Below are 17469 nucleotides of genomic sequence, written 5' to 3'. Positions count from 1 at the left end.
CCCTGCCCCCCGCCGGAAATAAGTTTTGAAGTTTGAAATGACAACAAAACATCCGTCAAAGAGCGGCTGTGTTCACTTTCTCTGAGGGGGAATTGGGATCACCCACAGCACAGGCAGGACCGGAAGTTTTGCCCCTCAGTGCCAGACACATCCCAAACTCAAGCCACTCAGGCGGTCCAGCCTTTCGCACAAGCAGTTTCTACCCCTTGTCACATGACTGCTTCCTCCTGCTTCGGTTCACCCTTCCCACCAAGAGTCCATTCCCAGGAAGGGTCTCCCTGACTCCCCAGTTTCCCCATCTTCTTCTTATCTCCCAATGCGTCTGCCCTTTTCTGTGTCTCCTGCCCGACTGACCTGCTGCAGGGCTGCCCCTCTTCACCTTGACCTTTTGTAGTCTCTAAGGCTATCACTCCGACCCTCAAAAAAATATTTGTTGACGGTGACTGACGGATTCCTGTTGTTGCCCTGGTAAAGAACTACCCTGCCCTGTTAGGTCACAGTTTCTTCCTTCTTAGGGCAGTGCAGTTAACAATCTCAAGACCAGGAAATCATCTTCCTCACCACATACCAGGGTATTATTCATGCAGTTTACTCACTGTAGAGGGTTCCCTTGAGATAAAGCTAACAATTAGTTGAAGATTTACGAATTTCCTAGGGCCAATCTCTTTATGATTCCGAAAATAAACAAGAGGTAGTAAATGCTTCAGAATTTGTCTATGGGAGGGTCTCGGGTGTTCCACTCAAGCGGAAATAGGGGTCTCTGATCCTTTTTGTAAACCGGCTTTTGCAGAGCAGCATTCTTACCACGGGTGAGGGTTTGTGTATGTGGTACTTGACTCAGCGAGGGCAGCCTGTGGATATTGTTGGAGGAGTCTCAGCTACACCTCCTGCCTCCTTTTGCATGAAGTGGTTTGATGCCCACCCAACTGCCAAATTCTATTTTCTTTCAACTGCTAGTTACCCCGATTGGGAAGGGCCCGTATTTTCCCGAGCGTTAGGAGACGTGGAGGTCGGTTCGCAGGAGTCGTCCAATTCCCAGAGGACTTGGGGATCCACAGGATTGCCACGGTTTTCTCCTCGCGGGGCTTTCAAGGCTGCTCAGAGCCACGACCAAGGTCCACGGACCCGCAGCGCCACAAGTCCGGAGGGACGCGCGTTCCCGCCCGCGCCGTCCGGGTCCGAGTGGGCGGGGCGAGGAGTGTGTGGCCGGGTGGGGTGGGGCGGGGCCGCGCGGGGCGGGGCAACCAGGCCAAGGCCGGGGGCGGAGCCAGGCGCGCCGCTCGCCCGGGCCTAGGCCGCCGCTGGGCTCCGCCTCGCCGGGCTACGCAGGCGGCGGGGCTGCGGCACGGGCCGGGCGGCACCATGGCGGCAGCGGCGCCTGCTGCGGCGGCGGCTTCTTCCGAGGCGCCGGCGGCGACTGCGACGGCAGAGCCCGAGGCGGGAGACGAGGACAGCCGCGAGGTCCGAGTGCTGCAGAGCCTACGGGGCAAGATCTGTAAGCGGGGCCCGGGCTGAGGGGCTTCCCCGGCGGCAGCGGCCGCACGGCTGAGGGGGCAACGGGCGCGCTGGGTTGGCGTCGCCGAGCCGCGCTGGATGGTGGGCCGAGAGGGCCGGTGAGGCGCGGCGCACCGCGCCGCGAGGGCGGGCGCGGGCGAGGCTGGAGGGGGTGTGTTGGGGGAGGCGTCGCCTGGACGGGGCGGCGTGGGCTGCGGCCATCCCTCTGGGGAGGGAGTGGAGAGCGGGCAGCGCCGGCGGAGGCGGCCTGAGCGCGCGGGCGTGAGGGGCTCGGCGGCTGGGCGCGGCCGGGGGCGCGGGCCGGGGGCGTGAGGAGCTTCCGGCCGCCTTCCGACGCAGGCCTCCGGGCGTCCGCGACACCGGGGAGCGGCCCCGAGGCGGGTGCGAAGCAGCAATTATGGGGAGGAGCGGCCGGAGGAGAGGCGGCGGCGTGGAAGGGGGGCTGGCCCGAGGGGAGGGGGCTGCCTGCCTCCCGAGATCCCGAGCCCGAGAGAGCTTGAAAAAGGCGCCCTCAGCGGGAGGAAGCAGGCCGCCCGGGGACCCGGAGGGGGCCGCGCGGCGTGCTGCGAGGGAGCGCGGGAGGGGCTCGGCCGGACACCTGTACTCCGCCCCGCCTCGCTGCCGCGGGGACTTGAACCGAGAGCCGGGTGACTGACAGGGACTTGGGGCAGGATGTAGTGGCTTCCTGTGAGCAGGTCTCAAAACACAGTCATCCAATCCGCACTTAACCCACTTAATTCCTTTCCTTTTCAAGCATTTGTCACTTCTGTGAGCGAGCCATACTAGTTGACTAAATACAGTTTTGCTCCGAGTCCCTGAGCATTACTATAAACACACCGATTCGATTTCAGTCATTTGGACATTGATGTTTTTAAAATTCCCTTTAGATTGCCATTTTCCTACAGTAGTTTATTTAGACAAAATACCTCTTAAAAAAAAAAAAAAAGATCTATAGAGCTTATTTTGCTTTGGTTGAAAATTAACAGTTTTCTTTATTCAGTATTCTCAGATTGTGCTAGTTATGAGGGGTCCTTTTTTTACCTTGTGTGAAGAAAATTGAATTGCATTAAAATTACTAACGGTGCTCTTGGGTAGGCTATAAAATTTTCTTGAGTAATGATGCTGTTAGTTGATTTTGGAATCTCACTTTCTTTTCAGGCTGCTCCCTCTTTCAAGGATTTGAATTTTTGTTTGTTTGCTTATTTATTTATTTGGTACTGGGGATGGAATCCCGGAGTGCTTTATCCCTGGGCTACATCCCCAGCCTTTTTTTTTTTTTTTTTTTTAATGTTTTACTAAGTTGCTCAGGGCCTTGCTAAATTGCTGGGGCTGGCCTCAAACTTGCAATCCTCCTGCATCAGCGTCCTGGGTTGCTGGGATTACAGGCATTCTCCATCATGCCGGCCTAAGGATTTGGGATTTTATTAAATCCCTAAGCAAACTATTAAATTCCCTCACATCGTAATTCCCTGTTATAGTCCTAGAACCCTTAAGAGATTGCAGTTCTTAAAACCTAATAAAGATACTGGAGAAGTAGCTGTTTCCTGCATCTAAGTTTCCAACATTAAAGATATTTTTAAGGAATAAAGCCTTTTCAGAATTTAGGTTAAATCTTATATTTAATATATACATATATCTAACTTAACTGGGAAACTAAATGGGCGGAGTTCCCTCCTTGATCTGGTTTTCCAGATTTTTACCTCCTTACATTTTCGCGTTATTGGTATTAGACACTGTCTGTTGGAGCCTCACTGATACTTAACTGCAGGTTGTTCATGGAACAACATATATGTGTGTCATAGAATTGAGTTGGGGTGTTTCCAGAAGGAATTAGTAGCCTGTACTTTCACCTGCTCCATGGCAAATACCATTGAAAACAGTTTTGTAAGAGGCATCACTGAAGTAAAACTTGGGTCTACAAATTAAAAGGGCCTGCAAATAAAACAAACAAAAAATGTATTTCTATAGTTTAGAGCAACGCTGGCATACAGACTTGGAAATTGGCCATACAGTTATTGGGAGTGATACTGCTTGAACCATAGTCAAAGTATTACATCTGTCAGTCAGTTTCTTGCTTTTTAAATTGCTCAGCATATAGCTCAGGTCATGAAGTGACCATTTCATAGGATGTGTGTGTTAATATATTGATATACAGAATTCTTATCTCACATTTCTTTTCTGTTCTTTTAACTGATGTAATCCAGAATTGGTTTAGCTTCAGAACCTTGTGAAGAGGTGCTGTTTTCTGTTTCCCTGAAATTGATGTATAGTTTTTGTAAGGTGGGGGAGCTGAAGGGTAGAAGAGTCTTAAGGTACTAAAGTTACAGAAGTGGGATGATGGTGGTTCTGACAATGAAAATGTGAAGCAGCCTGGGGAAGAGGGTACGTATATCTTTTTCCTCTTCACTATGCTGAGAAATCTTTAAAGAAATTCTAATTTTACCTTCTGACCTGGAGATGTGCTGGTAAATCCTAAACTGCTGATTAGGAGTCTCTCATCTGAAGAGTTACAGATGTGTAGGGCTGAAAATGAGCTTGAAAAGAAGTGCTCTTATTCCTGGACTTGGGTGGGTCCCTTCAACTCCAAATCATTCCAGTAGAAAGGAATGATGGATTGATTTATACATCTTTAAAGTTCTAGATATAGATAATTATGCACAAACTTCTTTAGGGACTTCATTCTTGTATTTATTAGTTTCCAATATATCTCACAAGGTGAAATATTAGATTGACAGATTGAAAAACCATTTTATTGCCAGTTTCAAATTATCATTTGATGTTAACGAATCTAGTGTCTTATAGACTAGTCCCAAATTTCCTGAAGTCATTTTAGTGCCCTAGGAAACCTGACAGTTCTCAATGCTCTGCTTCCTTAAATGTATTCATAGTCAAGCCTTATTGTTGGATATCCTAGGGCTGTCTTGTGAACCCTTGGTAAATAAAATTAGGGTTATATTCCAGATGCCTTCCTATAGTTTTGACTTCTTGTGCAGTGAGTAGTAGCAGGTATGTTAGTATATCTGAAATTCATTGCATGCCCTTCTCCCCAGAAAACCCTACACTCAGGTGAAAAAAGGATTTGGGCTTTCTCTGTTTCTCTGTTTTTCTCTGTTTTACTGCTATTTTGAGACTTTTTTGGTTGCCACTTTTTGTTCAGTTTGTTCTTGTCCAATTAAGTCAGGTTGTAAAAATGTTACTGAAGGGGCCCACACCGTATTGTACATGAGTTTATCTACTGAAGGGATACCAAATGTTAAGACCTGTGTGAATTTTTAGATGTGTGACCATTATATGTCCCAGAACTTATTTGATATCCCTCATGTTTTCAGGCCAAGAATGACTTAGGATTGTTTGACAAAGTAGGGAGAAACTGTGGGGTATGGTTAAGTATTCTAACTTAAAGGCCTAGTGAAGTTAGTCACCTGGGTTTGAATCTCCACTTTATTTCCAACTTTTGTTAGCCTCTTTGTACCTTCATATTCTCATGTATAAAATAGGAATAGTAAAAATCTCTCTCTTATAGGACTGCTAGGGAGGGATTAAATAAACTTGTCCCACTCCCTGCATCCCCACCTACCAGGAGCTGGGTCAACTGTGGAGCATCTCTTAGAAAGGAGTAGAATAAAGAGATTAAGAACTCATCTTTATTTGATGTTCTTGTTTAACATGTACTGGTATTTCCTGGTGTACAAAATTGATTAAAACAGTCCTGTCTTCTGCTTTATACATTGTTAATATTCATGTGATTTTAGACAACTCATTTACCTTTAAGCTTATCTTCCTCATCTTTAAAATGGGAATAATGCTTCATCACCAACCATTTTGTATATATTGTTTCCTTTGCATGATTGTCTTTGTCTTTCCCTTTACCTTATTTTTTTAAATACTTATTTTTTTAATTGTAGTTGGATACAGTATCTTTAATTAATTAATTTATTTTTAAATTAGTTTTTTATTTATTTATTTTTTAGTTGTACACAATACCTTTATTTTGTTTATTTATTTTTATGTGGTGCTGAGGATCGAACCCAGGGCCTTGCGCATGCCAGGCCAGTGCTCTATCGCTGAGCCACAACTCCAGCCCTTAATTTATTTATTTTTATGTGGTGCTGCAGATCGAACCCAGGGCCTCACCCGTGCTAGGCGAGTGCTCTACCACTGAGCTACAACCCCAGTCCTCCCTTTACTTTATAAGTTCCGTGTAAGAACTCTTACACATCCTTTAAAAGTCTGCTCTTTGTCATCTTCTCCTTAAAATTCTTTGGGGGTACACCCACTCCCCATCTCTGGCCAGAGGGTATTAGATGTTTATGCTGCTGGGAATCACAATTCCTTGTCTTATTATAGCACATTTCATATAAATCATTTGCATATTTCCCCTGTTATACTCTTAGCTCTTCCAAGGTAGAATTCCTTCTTGTTCATTCATTCTCTCCCCAACCCCCATTTCTCTCTTTCTATCCTTCTTGTCTAACTAGAACAGAATAGGCCTTTAGTAAATGCCTTACCTCACAATGTTACCGTGAGGATAGTTTGCAGTACTGGATATGAAAATGTTTTGTATATTATATAGTTGAATAAACTAGAAGCTGTTTGTATTATTAAAAGAAAACTATGAATCTGTTAGGAGATTCATCTCTTTCAAAATCATGGTGCCTCCCTATGCATAGATTTGAACTGATGCCAAAGTTTCTTCATTAGGAAAAGGATTAAATTTTTCTAATTGCTCTGATGCCTTATTATTAGGGTACTTGAATGTTGTTACCTGTTCATGAATATTATTACTAATTGGTCCTGGGGTCTGGAAGGAAACTCTCAGAATCATTCTTTACCCATTAGGTATTTTTATTTGGCCTGGCAGTTTTGAATTTTTTTGGTAATAAAGTACAAGCCAAAACATTTAATTGACTACCCAATAGTGTTGAGAAGAAGAGATTAAATGGGGTTTATTCATGCTCAGAATTCATATTATCAAATATTTGAAATGAGCAGATGAGTTATTTAAGATGGAAGAAGAATCCATCTTTGACATGGACAGAAAAAGAAAAGGGTTCTTTGTAAAGTTCATAGAACAGTCTGCTAATCATTTGCTCTGTGGAAGACAGGAGGTAAACCTCAAAGAGTTCATAGAGCTTTTTTTCTTTTCTTTTTTTTTTTTTTAAACTAAGAGCTCTTTGAATAGACTCTTTTATTTTTATTTTTTTATTAGAGCTTAATGGTTATACATAGTAGTTGGGTCTTTGAATAGACTATTAAGTGACTGAAACTAATGTGGCTAGAATAAACCATATCGTTTTATTCTTTAATCATAGACACTAATCCTATTTCATTTTTAATTTGCTTTATGAAATTATTAAACAACTTCAGATTATGTGTTTTATCTACTAAGAAGTTACATGCTCTTTTGGGAGCTGCTAACAAAGTTTTATTATATAGTCATGTATTAATATTAAATTAAGAAATATTATAGATTTATTAAGACATTTTTGACATATGTCTTTGACATTTTAGTCATCAAAAATCTCTAGCTAAAATGGCATATCTTTGATTCAGACAATGCTGTTAATAACAGAATGACTTTAGACAAATTCTTTAACCTCGAGGCACCCCAGCTTATAAAATGAGAGGTTTGAATGTATTTTTTAACATCCCTTCTCCCACTTTGGTTATTGCTTTGTAACATGAACCATTTAAAACAATATATAAGATGCTTCTATTTTAGTATTTAAATGTATTTAGTATACCTGTTTTGCATAAAATTCAGTTTAAAAATATTTAAGATTTATTAGATAGGATCGTTTGAATCCTAAAATATTTTTCTATGACCATTAATTAATTAATTTAGCACTATATAATACACATTTGAGTGTCTGTTAGGGCATACCAACTTTTGGCTGAAAAATAGGTCTAACCTGTAATGGGATAAAAAGTGCCCTTAATAGCCTCTTCTAAAGTCCATATTAAGCAATAGTTGTTTTTATTCATTGTATTCCTAGAAAATTATGAAAATTGAGAGCTATTCTTTCCCTCATTTTACTCAGGAATCTTAGTGTCACACAGTTAATGTCCTGTTGGGCACTGGTCCACTACTTTCAAAGTTCTTCTTAGAATGCTACATGACATTAATGTTGCACATGTAATCCATTTGTTCTATGAAGATCACTCTACATGTCTAGTGGTGTGTATGGAGCGGTAATAGATTTCCATTATGCTTTCTACATACTCCCGTCTATTCCTTCTTAAGAATTTTGTGGTTAGGATTAGTGATGGAACTTGGTTGTGACTTAGGTAGAGACTGAACCTGGATATTTACTTATGTGTGTCATATTCTCAGCTTTTAGCAGTCTTGACTGTCCATCAGTGTCACTTGTTAACTTTAAAAAATTCTGATACCCAGGCTTTACATTGATTTACTCAGTGATTTCTGGTGTCTCGCTGGATACCTGAAGGTTTAAAAAATTCCACAGGGTGATATTTGAGCAGCTAGGATGGTTAACCTCTGTTCTTGCTAGACTAGCTATAAACTAAATGGTAGCAACAATTAGTAAACAGTAACTCTAAGTGCTCTTCCTTGGCTAGAGATCCTAAAAAATTAGCATCTGTACATAATTCCCTTCACTCAAACCACTGGGTCCTAACCAAAGGTAATCTGTAATTTAACAACTAGATACATCAGAAGAGTTTTTTTTTTTTTTTAATTTCGCTTTTTATTACAGAAGTAATTCATTTCTATTTTAGGAAATACATGAAAGAATATATGGACTTTTTAGACCTCAGGTTTCACATTTCTAAGAAACACACAAAGTAGAGGTCGGCTAGCCCTATTTATCTCTTTGGCATGTCTAGTAATTTAAAAAGTGGTTAACATCTAGAAACTAAGAGTGTTAACAATATAACAAATCCACATTCATGGTTTCTCTTTAATAAATAAGTTATGGTAATATGGTTCTGAGGAGAAACTGTAGAAAGGCACATATCACTAAATAGTGATAATCTTGAGTTGGCTCTACCTCATTATACTTGTTCTCCGTAGACTCCGTAGACAAATCCTTAATAAGTTAATCTTCTAGGTTTCCTCATAACTCTAAAATTCTGATAGGCCACACTTGAAATTAAAACAGGACAGGGTAACACTGATTTCTAATGCTTTTAGATATTGCTACCTATTGCCATTTAATCTGATAAATACTACAAGAACTGCATATAGGGATTGGGGTAGTTCAGTGGCAGAGTACTTGCCTAGCATGTGCAAGTCCCTGGGTTTTATCTCCTACATAGCCAAAATAAGAATTTTTTTCAAGATAAAATATTTTGGCTAGGCACAGTGGCACACATCTGTAATCCTAGCTACTGGGGAGGCTGAAGCAATAGGATCCATTTCAAAGCCAGCCTCGACAACTTACCATGTCTTAAAACATAAAAAGGGCTGGGGATATAATTCAGTGGTAGAATGTCCTTGGTTCAATCCCCAGAGTCACTCGTATGCACAAAAAAGTGTATATATGTATGACTACTTCAATACGTATCAATTATTATGAAAATACTTTTTACTGAGTATCTATTGCTTATGTCATAGCCAACATTTAGCTGAATACAATGTGCCAGGCAGTATAACACATCGTTTAATCTTTTCACAAATGCCCTATAAGATTAGTAAAACTACTATTCCCAATTTATAGACAAGGAAGCTGAGGCTCAGATTAAGTGATTACTAGAAAAGTGGCAGAAAACCATGCTTTTAACATGCTACATGATTCTTTTCTTCTCAATCAACTTCTATATGCCTATTATAATAAATGTTTTGTACAGGATTCTTATACAAGATAAGATCTCTATTGTTCATCTGTCTTTAATAGTTCTCAATGGAGAAAGTAAAGAGAATTGTCTTTATCATACATGATCTTGCATCTAGTCTCATATTCAGAGTCCTCCTTCAGAGTATGTCATATTGCTACAGGTATATGGAGACCAAAAGAGGCTGAGTGAAAAAAGTTTTGTAGATATTTCCCTCCTTTGTCTTGAAAACAATTAAGTTATACATTTGTGATTTTACTCAGGAAGATCACAAGAAATGGTACCAATAGGCATATGGTAACTCTCAGAATATCAACTAGTGGGCGGTTTTTCCAATGCACAAATTAACATGGTCAGATAACTGGGTTGTTGGGTTATTTTTCTCGTTCTTAGTAAATGAAATGTATCCCTAGAATATATAATCCATACGATTGGTAATCTTTAAAGAGCTAACCATAAAACTTCCTGTTAGAAATCTGGTTCTGCCTAAGAACGTGGCATTTTAGTAAAATAAGGTAGCATCACTGAGCAAGCACTTAAGTGGGCACAAGACTCGTGGAACCAGACAGTTACACTCACTGAGCAAAAAACTGCTCTCTCTCTGGCTAGAAAACCCAAACTATACCAAGTAACAGTTAGACAAGAGAAATAAGTTCTAGTGTTCTATTGAACAGGAAGGTGATGTACTGATACTGATAATGTATATTTTAAAAACTAGAAGAAAGGATTTTAGATTATTTCATCACAAAGAAAGATAAATGAGGCTAGACTATATGAAAGGCCCTGGATTGGATCCCCAGTACTACAAAATAGAACAAAAATTAATAAATAAATGTTCAAGGAGATAGAGATACTTACTCTGATTTGAACATTACATAATGTATAGATATATCAAAACATCACATGGTATCCCATAATTATGTGCAATTATGATATCAATTTTTAAAAAATCATTTTTAAAACTCTGAACTATATATCATTCTTGACAAAGTATAAAGTCAAAATTAAGGCACAACTTCTACCACAAGTCTTCAAAAATACCCTATTAAATAAACTGCAACTCCAGTGGGAGTCTAATTAAGTCTATAGAACTTAATTAGTGACCAGTTGCTGTGTACAAGTCATATACATAATAACCAGCATACAGTTATCTATATTGCTATCATATTAATCACCTATGACTGAAGCTTAGTCTAGAACAAGAAGTTAGGAAACTACTGTACATGAAAAGGCAAATTTCATAAGATTATTACCAGGAAGTGTCCATGGCTTATAGAGGTATGTACCAAGTGCAGGCGGGATCTTCCTGTTTTCTGTGCCCACTTCTGGTGTCAGTTTTGAATGCTCTAAAGTCTTGATAGGCCCCTTCTCAAGGTGGCAAACCAAACTCTGAAGTGCTTATGGTGGAAATCTCTTCTGGGCTAGACCAATGGTTCCTTCAGTTACATGAAGCTTAACAAGGCTCAAGGCAACCAAGAGAACCCATACGGAAAAAGAAAGGCCCAAAGACAGAGTTCAGGAATACACAGACAATCCAGATATGGAATAGGGCTGTGATTTCTGGTAATGGCATCTAGAGAGACAAAATGGGACTTATTTTGATGTAGTGCTTTTCAAAAGAAAAATTGTAAAATTAGCTCCTAGACATGAAGATGTACCTATGTGTGTGTCAAGGCTGTGTGTGCATGTGAGTGTGTGTTGTGTGTTCTAGGAGGACTGCTCAAAAATACAGCAAAACCCCATATGAGCAGGGTAAGGAAAACAAAACAATGTTTTTGGTGAATCTCAAAACAGTAATTTTTATTGCACTTGAACATTCCAACTTTATCGTTTTTTAGACTACAGTCAATGTAGGTGTAATCATCCACGTCTTGACAAAAGAGATGTACTCATCACTTCCTTCTAATATATTATTAGGCCACTTGGCAGAAAAAGGGATATGGGCTTTGGTAATATAGAGAGCTTCTGAAAATCTGGCTTTGCTATATAATACTTCTGAGAGGGAAAAAAACCTCTCAGCTTCTCTAAAATATGAGTAACAATTTTCTTTATGAAAATGGATTAAATGAAACAATTTGCAAGTATCCTAGTAGCATCTGGAAACCAATAAATACTCAATAAACAGTAGTTCACTTCCTCATATCTACTGAAGAAAATTTTATATAAATAAAACCATTCAAATTGAAAACTAAGAGGCTCTGCACCACTCATACAAATGTTACATTTTAAAGAATCAAAATTATTTAGGACCTTTTTACCAAATTTTTCTGAAACAAAGTACTAATTTTTTTTTAAATTTAGTTTTAGGTGGACACAATATCTTTATTTTTGTTTATACGTGGTGCTGAGGATCAAACCCAGTGCCTCATGCATGCTAGGCGAGTACTCTACCACTGAGGCACAATCCCAGCCCAAGTATTAACTTTTTAAAAATTCACTAGCTTGACTTTTAAACATAAACAATTGATCAAACAGACAAAACAGATGGGAATTTTCACTTTGTCTTTTTTTTTTTTTTTTAAACGGTTTTAAGTAAAATAAAAAGTTACCCCAAAACAGAAAAGTTGACATTAGGTTGTCCTTGTTTTTACAGATAGAATAGTCTTAAGAGAGACTAATAGCTTAAGACTAATACTGTATTAAATTCATTTATATTAATAGTCATTTTGGGAACATAACCAGTACATAAATATACTCAGTGTAGAAAATTAAACCATTATAGGTAAGGTCAATTCCCTTTGTTCTAATCATATGTTAAGGTTGATATTTCTGTTATTAGGACATTATAACCCAAGTCACTCAGGCTAATTAATGCCAAATTCTGTGAATTACCTCTACAGTATCTCTTCCATTTCTCTTACACTGCCATTAGCTTTTTGTTAACTTAGTTTAGGCTCTTACAAACCTTAGAATAATTTTCCTGAGGTGTAGTTCTGTCCACAAGAAACTTTTTAGTGACTTTTGTTGCCTATTGAATAAAGTTAAAAGTCACTAGCTTGACATTTTAGGTTCCCTGTTCATCTCCAGCCTTCCTTTATAATCTTATCTCTTCTTATTCCCCTTTCATCTCCCTTTATGCCTTTGCCAGTTTGTGCTATTAACTGTCTCCCTGAAGGTGCTCCTCTTGTTCTCACTTCCAGAACTTGTTCACATTGTGTCTTACACCTGGAATGTTATCTTTTCACTCCTAATTTCTGTATTTTGAAAATATATGGAAGAGTTATTATGAAGATTAAGTGAAAAATGATGTTTCTGTAATACGTACAGAAAACTTATTTTCAACCTTTGGAGTAGTTGACATAGATCAACTACATCAAATGACAAATTACATGCAATGTATTTATAGTTTGTGATGTAGTATTAGAAGCTCTGGGGTTTTTTTTGTCAAAGTTTTATATGTACATATTTACACTAATTTTTTTTACTTTATTGCAAATAGTATACATACATGTTTATTTATTCAGTAAATAATAGCTATGATTATTGTTTGGCTTTACCCCCACCCCCAATTGTCTTTTATCTTGTGATATCTTGTCCAGGACCTTAGTCCATTGCAGTTTCCCTTGGAGATTAATTCCTTTGGGATCTGTGTTGGCTCCTACCCTTGTATTAAAGGTGTCCTTTGAAGTAGATCTGGGCTAACTAGCACACTTCCAGACAGTCCTCGAGGAGTAGGTTCTTAGCACTACTGTATTTAGAAAGACCTTAGTAGAATGAAAAGACTATAGATTGTGGGGTTTCACTTATGTCAGATCACCTTACCAACTATGTAACTATGAACTTTTTATTGTTAATTTATAAAAGGGAATAGTAGTGCTTACCTTACAGTCTTACAGAGTTGTTGTACAAATCAGTGAGACATTTGAGAAAATATTTACAGTCTTGGACCATCCAACTACTTAATTATCTTCTGTTCATATCTCAGTAGTATCCCCCCCAAGGACATAAACACAAATAAAACCCTACAGATATAAATACATAATCTCTCCTAAACAATTCACATAAATATACACATGCATACTTGTATATCTGTACAGAAGTATATACATCAAAATCTATCTATTCAGTAGCCTGATATTTGGGATTCCAGCGCTAGATAAATATATATGGTAGAATCTGGGTTTACTATATGATGACCTTTGCATAGAATCATTGATCTTGTACACAGAGAGTTGCCATTTTTCCATTTCTGTTAATTTATCTGATCAGTTTTGATTCCCAGTGTTGTTTATTTTCTTGGTTTAAATGTTTATTTTTTGTCAGTGGCAAAAGCTACTGTTTCCTGTAAATAGTTGTACATCTCTCTTCTTCCTTTAGGTATTTATACAGAAGTTACTTTTTCAATGAAGCCTCCCTTGCTTACTCTTATGGTCTGCTACTTCATGTGGTACCCATCCCTGTTTAACACATATTACTAATGTAATTAATATACTTTTACTTATGTGTCTCCTTTATAATCAATTTCTGCATCTGTTAGCTTAATAACAGATTTTTGGCTATTTTGCTCACTGTTGAATCCTTAGTATCTTAGTAGTAGGCACTTGGTAAATATTCAGATTTGTGAATTTCAGCATCAGTTTATTTATTTTCAGTGTAGCATTGTGTTAACACTAGAAAGATTCTTATATTTAGTGCTTCTATTAATTATGCACAGCAAACTTATTTTTTACTTTTGGAGCAGTTGACATAGATCAATTTTTACATCAAATGAAAAATTACATGCAAAAGGATTTATAGTTTGTGATGTGGTATTAGAAGCTCTGTTTTGTTTTTTTGCCAAAGTTTTATATGCTCATATTCGTACTTATTTTTTATTTTATTGCACATTATAAGCTAGGGATGGTGCTAAGGATTGGTCCCATAATTCAGTGAAGAGACACCCAAGTCTCATTTTTTCCTTCTCTTGCTATCTTATCATCTTTACTACCTCAGAAGTTAGCTTTGAGGCTTAGTGTTCAAATTTCTTTTCTTATTCATATTTATTCTTGTGATCTTATATAGTCCCATGGTTTTATAACTGTTGTATACTTACTGATGATCTCAGATTTTTATCTCCAGCCAAGATTCTTTGATCTGCACTTGACTTAATTTTTTAATTCCCTTTCCAATAGGAATCTTCTACCTCTGGAAATGACATCTCTATTTAATTAACAGTTCAGACCAAAACTCTTAGAATGGTTCCTTGATCCCCTTCTTTCACAGTCTGCATGCAACAGTCCTGTTGGCTCTGTCTTCAAAATATGTGCTCAGATGAGCTGTTCTCTATGCCAATGACTGCCTCCACATGCAGATTATCTCTTCTCCAGATTATCACAGTAGCCTTCTGTCTAGTCCATTGCTTCTACCCTATTTCTTCTTTAGTGATTCTTCTAAAACAAAAGTTAAGTCATGCTATCGTAGGTTCATAATCTTCCCATAGCTTCCCATGTCATACACAAAAATCTTAAGACTTTCCAGTGGCCTGTTTGACTTGCCTCCTCCCCCAGCCCCACCCTATTTGTGTCATTTCCTTCCTCTCCCTACTTTGCTTATTGCTTTATAGCCATGGTGGCCTCCTTAATGTCCCTTCAACATGACATCCAGTCCTATCTTAGGGCCTTCAGTTATTTTATTCCCTCTCCCTGTCCACCTTTTCCCCCAGTTATATGCATGGTTTATACCTCAATAACTTCCTTCAGGTACCCACTTAAATATCTTAATAGAAATACCTTCCATGATTCCCTATATATAATGACATTGCTTTCCCCTCTCTATCTTCTGGGCCCTCCTGCTTCTTAACTTTCATATTGTGCTTTGTGTTCTTCCATGGCAATAAATATTTATTTCTTTCATGCTAATAAATATTACATACTGACTTCTGAGTTTTTGATGTTTGTTTCTCTTGTCTAGATTATATAACAGTTTTATGGGGCAGATATCTGTTTTTATCCAGTGTTAATATCTTCAGCGTTTAAAATGGTGCCTAGCATATTATGGATACTTAATAAATATTTGTTGAATAAAGTGCAACAAATGTGATAAAATTTGATCCTTATGGTAGAAGTGCTTATAATGTTCAGTAGGAACATAGAGGAAAGAGTGATACAACTACCTAAGAGATGAGAGAAGACTTTATAAAAATTGCTCTTAAGCAGAGCGTTCTGGATGAAAAAGCAAATGAGGGAAGCCAGCCAGATATAGTGGTACACATTAGTAGTTCCAGCAACTTGGGAGCTTAAGGCAGGAGGCTCACTTGATTCCAGGAGTTTGAGACCAGCCTGGGTAACAAAGCAAAACCCCATCTTAAAAAACAAAAAAAATCAGATGAGAGCATACTACAAAGAAAATAGCATCATATCTGAACAGAGGCATGAAGAAACACAATATGTTTAAGGAATCAAAATTATAATATTACTAGAATATAACTTAGGGTAAAGATTAAACAGATGAAGCTAAACATGTAGTGGAAGACACTTGATCATAAAAGATTTGTCAGACCATGGACTTTTAAGATTTTTATCCTACAATGTGGGTAGTGGTAGGTAGTATAGAAGACTTTGAAGACCATTGAAGACTTTTGAGCAAGGAATGATATATGCATGCACAGCACACACACACACACACACACACACGTACGTGTATGTGTGTAGGGGTGTTTACATATTAGATAGTAACTCTGGTAACACTGTGAGGATGAGGATCAAAACTAAACACAGCATTTCAGCTCAGATATGTGTGATGAGTAAAAACAATTACTGTCTTGTGGGTAAAGGACATTTCATTTTATTGTTGAATCATACTATTGATATATAATGGGAAAATATTCTTGGCATACTTGTAGTACATTTGTGAATCCTCCTGATAGAGGATTATTCTGTTCATGTTTGAAAACCTATGTTTTTGGAAAGGAAACTAAAGAATTTAGTTATTAATAATGCTTCAAGTCATTATGTAAACTAGAAAAGTGCTTAAGTACTGGTTATGAATTCAACAAGAAAAAGTGTTATGGAATAAAAGAAGTTATGCTTGAGTGCTAGTCTCCTTTCTTCAGAGGTGAACAGTTGGTTATCAATGATTGGTCTCCTTCTCTTTAGATTCATTGTTGAAGGAAATACTGACTGTCATAAGAACAAACAAATCTACACTTTTTTCTGCAGGGCCAATATATCTGCCTTTGCAAATTATAGTACTTAAGCATGCATAATTTTTTAAAATAAAGAATGAACTATAAAAAATTTCTTTCATTCAAATGCAAGTAAAAACTCCATTTTTCAACTGGCTTACTTGAGTATCATATCTTAACTATACATCAAATGTCCTAATTACTTAAATCTTACTACTTTGGGGTCAAGATATGATTTGTAAGTTTAAGGATAACTTAGAGGCACTCAAAATTTGCACGATGTGAATGTTTTGAATTTGGCAGTCCCAATTCACAGCAACGTGATTCTATGTTATTGAGCATATTTTTAAAACCACAACCAAATGCTTTAGCAGATGATGATGAAATATTTCCAGAGGCAGATGTAACCATACATAGAATTAAAATCCATTTGTCTCCACTTACTAAGTTGAAGCACTAATATTTTGAGTGTGCTGTGCTTTCAACTCATTATCTGATAGAATAATAAAAAAATAATTTTTACTGAGAAATTGCTTCATAATTTCTGAGTCGGTGTTTGGTTTAGATAGCCACATCTAGCTGATAGATATACCAAATTCTGATGACCAGTAAAGTAAGGTGGAATTTTCTCCTTAGTTAGAAACAAAGTATTTTTTTTTTTGCCTTTATTTTTATTTTTATGTGGTGCTGAGGATAGAACCCAGTGCCTCACGTATGCCAGGCTACCACTCTACCACTGAGCCCCAGCCCCAGCAGTAAAGGGTTTCTAATAAGAAACCTACTCTAATCAATTCAAGCAGAAAGAGTTTGAGTAAAATATATGTACCTATAATCCCAGCTACTACTCAGGGGGCTGAGGCAGGATTGTTATTTTGAGGCCTGTGAGAGTCTTCTGAAAAAATAAAATAAAATGGGCTGAGGTGTAGCTTAGTGGTAGAGTGCTTGTCTAGCATGCACAGGTTCCCTGGGTTTAGCCTCCAGTTCTTGGAGGTGGAAGGAGGAGTTTAAGTGGCTTATAGAATTAAAAAAAAAAAAAAATGTTCTTATGAGTTGTTGAT

At 38.2% G+C, this 17469-nt stretch overlaps 1 protein-coding gene across 2 annotated transcripts in view; it reads left to right on the top strand.

The window, feature by feature from the left end:
- The first annotated feature begins 1360 nt into the window (after positions 1–1360).
- Rasa2 (RAS p21 protein activator 2) overlaps positions 1361–17469 on the top strand; it is a 113576-nt gene continuing 97467 nt past the window's right edge. For both annotated transcript variants that reach the window (XM_076867189.2, XM_076867188.2), the window contains exon 1: positions 1361–1495. In XM_076867189.2, coding sequence (XP_076723304.1) covers positions 1363–1495 — 133 coding nt within the window. In that variant the 5' untranslated portion in view covers positions 1361–1362. The remainder of the gene's footprint in view (positions 1496–17469) is intronic.

Source organism: Callospermophilus lateralis, chromosome 10 (assembly GCF_048772815.1).
Source record: "Callospermophilus lateralis isolate mCalLat2 chromosome 10, mCalLat2.hap1, whole genome shotgun sequence".
In the NCBI taxonomy this organism is placed as follows: domain Eukaryota; kingdom Metazoa; phylum Chordata; class Mammalia; order Rodentia; family Sciuridae; genus Callospermophilus; species Callospermophilus lateralis.
The sequence above is the reverse complement of the archived record's forward strand: the minus strand, read 5'-3'. Positions and strand labels throughout refer to the sequence as shown.